Source organism: Hyperoodon ampullatus, assembly GCF_949752795.1.
Source record: "Hyperoodon ampullatus genome assembly, chromosome: 7".
Classification (NCBI taxonomy): Eukaryota; Metazoa; Chordata; class Mammalia; order Artiodactyla; family Ziphiidae; genus Hyperoodon; species Hyperoodon ampullatus.
The window spans coordinates 96824970-96834050 of record NC_136920.1 but is presented as its reverse complement, the minus strand read 5'-3'; the positions used below and the strand labels follow the sequence as shown (position 1 = coordinate 96834050).

Below are 9081 nucleotides of genomic sequence, written 5' to 3'. Positions count from 1 at the left end.
AGTGTTGGGGCCCTCCACAGGTCCCCGTCCGTCAGCTCTCTGTCTGTCATCTGCAGAAGAAAGGAGGGAAGTGTTGCCTGCCCATCTCATGCCTTGCATTCTGCCATTCCTTCCCCTCCCCCCTGGCCTGGGACCCAAAGCCCTTTCTTCTTCCCCGAGCTTCCACTCCAGGGCCCTGGTCTGGGGCCTGATTCTCTGTGCTGCACCAGGGTTCTCTCCACTTCTCCTGGGTCTGCACCTGGCTGCCATCACTGCCCACTCAGCTCAGCCAGGATGGATGGGGCTGTCAGATTTTGGGGACTGGCCAGCTGGTGCTGGGCTTTTGGTGCTAAGGCCTGCGAGGGGTCCCAGGCAGTGCTGCCTCCTACCTCTGACCTGTGCTCGGGGCTGGCTCTTTAGCAACGAGCGTCAGCCCACCTTGTCAGAACCACCTTTGATCGAAGGACTGAATTCAGAGGTCACTTTTGTATCCCTTCAGCCCCCAGACTGATGTTGGCACCAGGATTGGAGGGAAAAAGCAACTCACTTTCCTTCCCTTCCTTGTTCTTTCCAGGCCCTTAGTCCTGCCAAGCCCCAGTTGGGGGCCTTTCAGTGCCATTGACACTGCCCAAGAATGTCCAGAGGTGAAGGAGGGGCGAAAAGAGCCCAGCCCAGCCCGCCTCCTCCACAGCCATGGGAGCCCCAGTGCCTATCTTAGAAAGGGGCTCAGGGAAGGGACATGACATTCCCCTGTGTGTCCCTGGTCCAGCCTCACTCTAGGACCCAGGGCTGGCTTCTAAGTTTCCGTCCAGTCTTCAGCCAAGTTCTGTGTCAGTCACACACATGCACACATATGAAATCTTGGAGTTTACACTGAGTTGCCCCAGCTCTGGTCCCCCTGGCTGCTCTGCGCCTTGGATCCTCTTCGCCCTACCTGGTCTGTTCTAGGTGCCAAGGTTGGGGGAGGTCAGGTCGGGCCTCTGCCTTGGGGATGGGAATGTGTTTTATTCTCCTCAGCTTGTTTTTATAGCTCTCCTTTGGGCTGGGGAGAGGAGGAGGGAGGGTCTGGATCTTTTTTCAGAGCTCCGTTTAATGTCTGTTTCCATGCTATGGTTGCATTTCTGTTTTCTATGAATGAGTCTGCATTCAATTAAAGAAACAACCAGATGCAGTTCTTGGGCTCATCTTTGCTCCCTCTTTCTGGGTGGAGATGTTGAGAATGATGGGTGGGGCGGGGCGCCCCCATTTCCCAGGTCTTCTGGTCTACCTTTCTCTTCCAAGCCCCAGTCCCATCGGGAATAGCAGTCCCTCGATGCCCTCACGTTTTTTTCTCTCCTTTGAGCAACGGCATCAATTCAGTCAACATTTACCAGGGGCCTGCTCCATGCCAGGTGCCATGAGGGTGGAGAGGATAGCGTAGTGAAAAAGCCTTCGCTGTGCCGTCTCACCTCCAAGAGTCTCCCCTTACCTGGCAAATGGCAGCAGCCTCTGCCCACCTGGTCCCCACCCACCAGTCAGACGAGCTTCACTTCTGATCTGAGCCTCTCCCAGCTCGGCGGGCTGCAGGCCGCAGGCACAGGCAGTACTCCCTGACCTGCTTTAGTGGACAGGTGGTACTCTGGAAACACCAGATGGTGATGGATGGTGGGAGAGTGGGCATGTGGATGACATGCAGGCTCCAAGAGGAAGGAGATTTGAAATGACCCTGGAAGGTTGATTTAGATTTCCGTAGGCTAAGGAGGACAAGATGGGGAGCGGGCGGGGGTGGGAGGGGGTGGGTGGCAGGGAAGCTGGTGAATTCAGGACACAACCAGAGGTCTGGGCTCCTCTCTAGCCGATCCCCAGCTCCTCTCCATGCTCTTCCCAGCAGATGCCACTGGGGGGCAATATAGCTCTTCGTGCCCCTAGGCTCTGGCGTCGGGAGCTGGCTGTGGTGGGCAGACCCTCCCTAGACTGCCTGGCCCGGCCGTCCCTCTCCTGGTGGTGCCGGGTGTGTGGTGGAGAGTGTTAGCTCCTCCCTGCCAGGCTGCCCTAGGATGGGGTGGTGCCACGGCAGGCAGGCCAGAGACCCCACTGGAGGCCTCTCACCTTTCTTCACTTCCTATCTGTTCCCGGTACCCCACCACCACCCCGAAGCAAGATTTGAGCAAGTCTCCTTCCTGGGTGATGGGGTCCAGTCTGTTTTCCAGGGTGGGTAGGGACTGTTTAAAAGGGAGGGAGGGATGATAGCAGCCTCTGAATGTCCTACCCCAGTGTTGGTGTCTCAGGCCCTAGAGACCCCCTGGATGGGGCCAGGGTCAACTGAGCTGTTGCTGAACCCTCAAATCCCACCCCCAACTAAAGCGTGGAACTCAAGACCCACCCCAGCTGTAAACTCTCAACCTGAGCAGGGGCAGGGGCGGGGGCGGGGGGGCGGGGTGGTCGGCAGGGATGCCCAGGTTCTGCCACTCAAGACTTACCACGTGACCTTGGGTAAGATGCACTCCGAGCCCTTGTTTCCTCATTTGTAAAATGGGGTAGTACTTTCGCTGTCACGATGCAGCTGTGAGTATGAAATGAGCGGATGTGCAAAGTGCCCGGTATGTAGCCCGTCCTCAGTAAAGGTGAGTTCCTATCTCCCACTGGAGCCAAAAGCCCCTGGAGGAGAGCGTGGCTGCTTAGTCCCCCACAAACCTCAGGGAGGGGCCCCCTAGCCTCTTGCCTCTTTCCCTGGACGGCCCCCTCTTGAATTTCCCCCTTCCCTCAAACTCGGAGGCAGGAAACAGTGTTGAAGGAGCAGCCGTAAGTCCAGACAGCAGGGAAAGCCTTCACGGTCCTGTCCATAAAAGGCTTTTCCCGGCTGTTCCCCGCCGGCAGCGCGGCCCCGCCCCCGCCCGCTCCATCTCCAAAGCACGCAGAGAATGTCTCGGGCAGCCCCCGGTAGACTGCTCCAACTTGGTGTCTTTCCCCAAATATGGAGCCTGTGTGGAGTCACTGGGGGGGCTGGGGGTGGAGAAGGAGCCAGTTTCCTCTAGCAGGGAGGGGACCGGGGTGAGCCAGCAGCGGGGAGGCTGACATCACCGCGGTGGCAGCCCTTTAAACCCCTCACCCAGCCAGCGTCCCGTCCTGTCTGTCCAAGTCCAGACAGAGCTCACTCCTTCCTGCGAGCCCCAAGGAACGCCTGTAAGTACATCTGTCCCAGGGATGGAGGGGAGTTGGGCTGGGGCTTGGCAGTAGCGGTGGGTGTATTGCAGGCAGGGCCTCGGGCGCCCTGCCTGGGGCAGCCCACCCTCTTCCAGCACGCATTGCTCATCTCCACCTGTGGAGCTGGTCCTAGCTTGATGGGTGGGATGGGGTTGCTGGAGTCCCGTATCTCTTAGACTGGGCAGCCTGGGGCTCACTGAAACGCCCAGGGAGACTTGGCTGGTGCAGAGGGATTGATGGTGGAAACCTGGGAACTGGGGTGAGGGAGGCTCCCCATTTTCAGCCATAGTCACACCCAGGGGGGTGTGATAGGCTCCAGGTGGTGTTGGTTTAGACACAGGTCTTGTAGTCTGCTATCTACCTGGGAGGATGTCCGAGGAGGTGAGGAGGTGCGTGGTACACCAGGGCTGGAGAGCAATGTCCCACTGGTGGGTCCCCAGGTCCTGAGCAGCATCAGAGAGCCCCTGGGTAGCCACTGCGGCAGTGGGCAGGACCACAAGACTCGTCTTCTGGAACAGGCTGGGGTGGCAGGGTGCAGGGCCAGTGAGGGAGCTGCCTTTCCAGGCACACAGCTCCCTCCATGCTCTGAGTGGGAGCCCCCCCACACCCTCCGCCCCGGGCAGAGGAGTGGGGGCGAGCGCCGCCAGGAGCTTTGGAATGATAGCCTGGGTGGTGCGGGCAGGGCCGGGCAGGGCCTGGGTCTGGCTGCTTCCCCTCAGTGGTGGCTCTTCAAAGAGTAGCAGTGAGTCTCGGAGAGGTCTCCTCTGTCCCCAGAATTCAGATGAGCCACCCCTCCTGCCTTCTCAGATCCACGTGTGCTCATCCTACGTGCTGTGTTTTATTCTGAAGTGATAGGGGCACAGCAGTCCTGCAGAGGCCCCTGGTTCTGCCAGTTTTTCTGGGTTCCTGCTGGTAGGAGGTGCCAGCTTTGCAGTTGGACTTGTATTTTTCTCAGGGGAGGGGAGGCTGATGGAGCCGCAGGCTAGGAGGGTCAAAGCAGAGCCTCAGGCTGCCCTGTCCATCCTGTCCCAGGAGCCTTTGCCTAGAAAGGCCCCTGGGTGGGCCGCCCTGCCGCCCTCGCCCTCTCCTCACCCCTCCCCTCCCCAGCAGCTCCAAGGTGGGCCTGGGGAGGGCTTTGTCAGAGGACTTTGAGGGATTCTTGGAACCCTCCACTTTCAGACTCTACAAGGGGGGGGGGTGCCTTTCATCCCCCTTCTTTGTTCTGATCAAAACCCAAATGTCGTCTCTGGATCTAGGGGCCGCAACTTTGTGTACTTGTCACTGTGAGCCTTGACACCTTGACTGTCTTGAATCTCCTGAGACCGGAAGCTAGGGGTGGGGGACACACTGCTGGCACCCTGTTCCTCACGGGCCCAGCGCGAGGTCTGGGAGGGGAAGGCAGATGGGAGGGGAGGTGGGGAGGGGAAGGCAAGAAGGTCTGGGCATGGAAGGTGGGGAGGGTGGTGGTGCCCGGACCACAGGGATGCACCTTGCCTGCCTGGGATGGTACGGTGAAGGCTGAGATGACGAGGGAGGGTGCGAGGCCAAGACGAAGGATGGCCTGGTCCCAGCTGCTTGTGTGTTTTGACCACAGTTCTTCACCCAGGAGTCCTCGGGAGGTTGGGAAGCAGGGATGAGACACACAGCGGGGTGGGGAAGGGAGGGACTTGGCCTTTGGATTCTTTGGCCCTCACTTTACAAATAAGGAAACGGACTCAGGGAGAAGTGAGTTGCCCAGTGGCTGGAATTTAGAGGAGCCCTTCTTCTGTGCTTCCTCTCAAATTTCGTTGTCCCCTCGGGGAATGATTTTGAACAGGGGTGGAGGCTGCAGCAGGAAGAACACTTACTGTTTTTCACCATTTGGTCAGGTCGCTACCAGGAGACTGGCTCTGGGGACAAAGGACTGACATTTTGGGGAGCTCTGCTGAGGGGCAGGCAGTGTGTTCAGTAGCCACAGACACGGCCTCGTGGAATGTTCCCAGCCCTCTGGGGTAGATAACGTTATCCTCACTGCAGGGACGGGGCATTCGAGCTCAGCAAAGCTGTCGGTCGTGGGGAAAGAAGGGCCGGGCAAGCGCGGTTTGGTGGCTGAGCTGGGCCCGTGTGAAGCGGTGATGCTCACCGCCTCCCACGGGGGTGGGTGGGGAGAGGGACTCAGCTCTGAGAAGACAGGGAGTTGAGAACACGCGCTGCCTCCATCCACAGACCATTCTCTCCTTGCAACCTCCGACCTCTCTGAGGGCCAGGGGATGGTTTGGCCTCGTTTGGTTCCTCTTCGAAGGGTGATGCCTGAGGCAGGTCAGGTTCCTCCTGGCTGGCCACATGCTGGTCTGCCCAGCGGCCTGCCTGCCTGGCCGGCCCTGCTCCTGCAGCCTCCCCTCCCTTTGTAGGGCTCTCCTGAGCGAGGCCAGCCCCAGGCCCTAAGGCAGCAGCTGCTGCTGGTCTGGACAGGGAGGGCTTCCCATGCTCTGGTTGGCAGATTCTTGGCTCACGTCCCTGGAGAACTCTGGCTTCCTGGTTACTCAGGCTCCCACCGTGGTGAGAGCCTGAGGGCACGAGGGCAAGCCGGTGGGTATGCCAGCTTGCAGCCCTCTCTCATCTGGCTCCCCTGGGGAAATGCAGCTTCTTGGCCCAAAGCTCTTGGGCTTTGCTGGTTTCCTAGCCCGTTCCAGGGGTGAGTAAGCTTCGGCCTCTGTAGCTGCAGGCCGGAGGCTGAGCTGAGCTGGCAGAGAGCCTGAGTGCTGGAGTTCCCGCTTCTGGGAGAAGTGAGAGCTGGAGATACCTCCATAACTTCGGGCAGAGCTGCCAAACCGCCTCACTGGACAAAGACATCTGCTGGCTTTCTTTTGAGGGGCAATGTGACCTCTTCCGAAAGGCCTCTGCAGTGCCTCCATGGTCAATCTTGGCAAAGAAAGAATGCTCTAGACCAGGGGTTATCAAACCCATGGGCTAACTACAGCCTGCCATCTGTTTGTGTAAATAAAGTTTTATTGGAACACAGCCATGCTCACTTGTTTACACACTGCCTAAAGCTGCTGTGGTGCTACAGTGGCAGGGACCTTATGGCCTGCAAAGCCTAAATTATGACCGTCAGTAAAATGACTATCTGGTTATTTACCAAAAAAAGTTAACTAACTCCTGCTCTAGACTGCCAAAGATCCGGCCTCCAAGTTCAGAGAGGCCCCGTGGACTGAGGGGACGAGCTGGCCCAGGTGAGCGGTGCCATGGAAACAAAACCAGGAAGCAAGGGGAGGTAGATAACCGGCTAGGGTGGTTGCCCAACACAGAGCTGGAAGACCTGCCCGGCCCCAGGAACAGCAGAGCTGTTCTCTGAGCCTCTCCCTCCTCTGGCTTGTGCTGCTTTAGCTCCCCGCCAACATGGCCAACAAGGGTCCTTCCTATGGCATGAGCCGCGAGGTGCAATCCAAAATCGAGAAGAAGTATGACGAGGAGCTGGAGGAGCGGCTGGTGGAGTGGATCCTAGCGCAGTGCGGCCCCGACGTGGGGCGCCCGGACCGTGGGCGTCTGGGCTTCCAGGTCTGGCTGAAGAACGGCGTGGTGAGTGGCACCCGGGGCAGGGGAGGGCTGGGTCCATGCCATCCTGCCGGAGTTGTGGGGCAGAACCCCCAAACCGAGTGCCAAGCTACCTTCTATGCCTGGCAGATTCTGAGCAAGCTGGTCAACAGCCTGTATCCGGATGGCTCCAAGCCGGTGAAGGTGCCTGAGAACCCGCCGTCCATGGTCTTCAAGCAGATGGAGCAGGTGGCTCAGTTCCTGAAGGCAGCTGAGGACTATGGTGTCACCAAGACCGACATGTTCCAGACTGTTGACCTCTTTGAAGGTACAGAGAGAAGAGGGGTGGAGGCAGGTGGGGGACAGGAGGCTGAGGCAGGGACGAGGGATGATCAAAACTGCCATGATGATAGGCCTGCACAGCAGGAGTGGGATACGCCAGGGGAATCCCTCACCCGCAAGGGCGTACCCTGGGATCTACTGCGCCTCTTTCGATTTTAGGACAAACTCTGCCCCGGGTTGGCCATTTTTCTGAGAGGTGTGGGCAGGCTCTGCCTTGGAGTCCTGTTTACACAGTCCTGAAGATCATTTCCCCTCCCCTCTTTCTACTCACAGGCAAAGACCTGGCAGCGGTGCAGAGGACCCTGATGGCCCTGGGCAGCTTGGCAGTGACCAAGAACGACGGACACTACCGTGGAGACCCCAACTGGTTCATGAAGTACGCGGCCACCAGGGCTTCCCTGCACCCTGAGCTGGGGTCTCTGCAGGAGACGGGCTAACCCTTTAGTACAGTGATTTGGGGAAGCAGATAGCCAGGAAGGTATGAACTGAAAGTCGAGGATGGGGGGAAATGGGTCCCTAAGACTTCTTGACTCCTCCCTTTCTACCCTCCTGTCTCAGCCAGTCTCCATAGCCTGTGCTGCGGGGCAAGCTAGATTAAGGAAACAAGAGCAGTGAAATGGGGAGGGAATGGGATCGGCCTAGGAAGTAACCGAGGAAACCAAAGATGGGTGGAAAACACACAGTCCTGGCAAGTCTTTGACCTGGTTCCTCCTCTCCTAGGAAAGCCCAGGAGCATAAGAGGGAATTCACAGAGAGCCAACTGCAGGAGGGAAAGCATGTCATCGGCCTACAGATGGGCAGCAACAGAGGGGCCTCCCAGGCTGGCATGACAGGCTACGGCCGACCTCGGCAGATCATCAGTTAGAGGTGGAGGGCCAGCCCCCGGCCCCGCCCTTGCCCAGCTCGCCGGCCGCAGCCCTCCCGCCTCGCCAGCCTCACCCACACCCGTGTAGTTCCTTCAGCCCCGGCCAAGCTTCGAGGCTCCGTCACTGAGCAAAGGTGACTGCACGTGGGCAGCTCGCCCGCACCCCTCAGCCTCAGCCCAACTTCTGACCCCAAAGCACTGCTCCCCTGGCCCACCCCCCAGCTCCCCGGCCAGCTCCACTGTCTCTCCATCCCGGGCCGAGCAGCGGAGACGTGGGCTGGTGGTGGTCTGGCTGCGGGCAAGTCCACCGTCCTCCTGGGCAGCTGATGCTCATAGAAGGAGACCCAGCCCAACCGCCCCCGATTATTTTGCTGGAATATTTTGGGGGTTGAAATTCAAAAGGAAAAAAAAAAATACATCAATCATCTTTTCTCAGGCCTGGCTGGCAGAGTCTGATTTGCCCGATCACTTCTGTTCTGGTTACAGGAAATCTGAGCAGGGATCAGGCAGGCAGCTCGGGTTTACGTGTGTCCCTGGCTGCCATCCCCTGAAGGACCCCTCGAGTTCCAGGATTTCAGGGGCTGGAAGAGGAGGGTGAATCTCGGGACTGAAGGGAAAGAGCGGCAACTTGGAGACTTGCAGTAGCTCTGGGGGGGCGGCAGAAAGGAGACGGGAAGGGGCGGGACTGTGAGGAAGGTTTTTATTTTGGAAAAGCTGTGCAGAAGAAATTCAACAAAATGTTGCTGTGAAAAGAGAAAACCAAATCTTAAGCGTTAAAAAAAAAAAAAAAAAATTCAAATCGACCAACTAGCTCAGAAGAGGGGAGGAGGCCAAGAATGGGAGGAAGAGTCGCAGCCCGCCAGGCAGATGGCTGGCCTCCGGCAGGCAAGGCCATTTCCCTGAGCACTTTGCAGAGGAAGACGGGTGGTCGCAGGGCTGGGGGGGCAGTGACTGATCCGACACCTGTCCCAGTCCTGCCACAGACTCCCCCAGGATGTGCCCTAGCCCTGCCAGGTGCGTCGTACCGATCCTTCAGGATGAAGGGTGGGTGTGATGGTGAAGGGGTCAGGCGTGTGTTCAAGGTTGGCTTCTGATCAGGGCTAATGGAGGCAGCTGCTTCCAGGGCATGTGTGCTGAGCTGATGGTTGACTGCCATGCCCATATGGCCAAGGTCCAAGGCTTAGGCTGGAAGGTGAGGG

The 9081-nt window shown here is 58.6% G+C and overlaps 1 protein-coding gene across 1 annotated transcript; it reads left to right on the top strand.

The window, feature by feature from the left end:
• The first annotated feature begins 3003 nt into the window (after positions 1-3003).
• On the top strand, positions 3004-8318 carry TAGLN (transgelin). The gene is made up of 5 exons (XM_079707597.1): positions 3004-3141; positions 6529-6720; positions 6826-7003; positions 7291-7393; positions 7738-8318. Exons 2-5 carry the CDS (start codon positions 6541-6543, stop codon positions 7880-7882), a joined length of 606 nt encoding a protein of 201 aa, XP_079563723.1. The 5' UTR covers positions 3004-3141; positions 6529-6540; the 3' UTR covers positions 7883-8318.
• Positions 8319-9081: the final 763 nt, after the last annotated feature.

What these genes read in the sequence shown, in the direction of transcription:
- TAGLN (XM_079707597.1), top strand. Translation starts at nt 6,541, where the DNA reads ATGGCCAACAAGGGTCCTTCCTATGGCATGAGCCGCGAGGTGCAATCC. An exon ending in TCTGGCTGAAGAACGGCGTG is followed by an intron (nt 6,721 to 6,825) that starts GTGAGTGGCACC and finishes TATGCCTGGCAG; the next exon opens with ATTCTGAGCAAGCTGGTCAA. An exon ending in GACTGTTGACCTCTTTGAAG is followed by an intron (nt 7,004 to 7,290) that starts GTACAGAGAGAA and finishes TTCTACTCACAG; the next exon opens with GCAAAGACCTGGCAGCGGTG.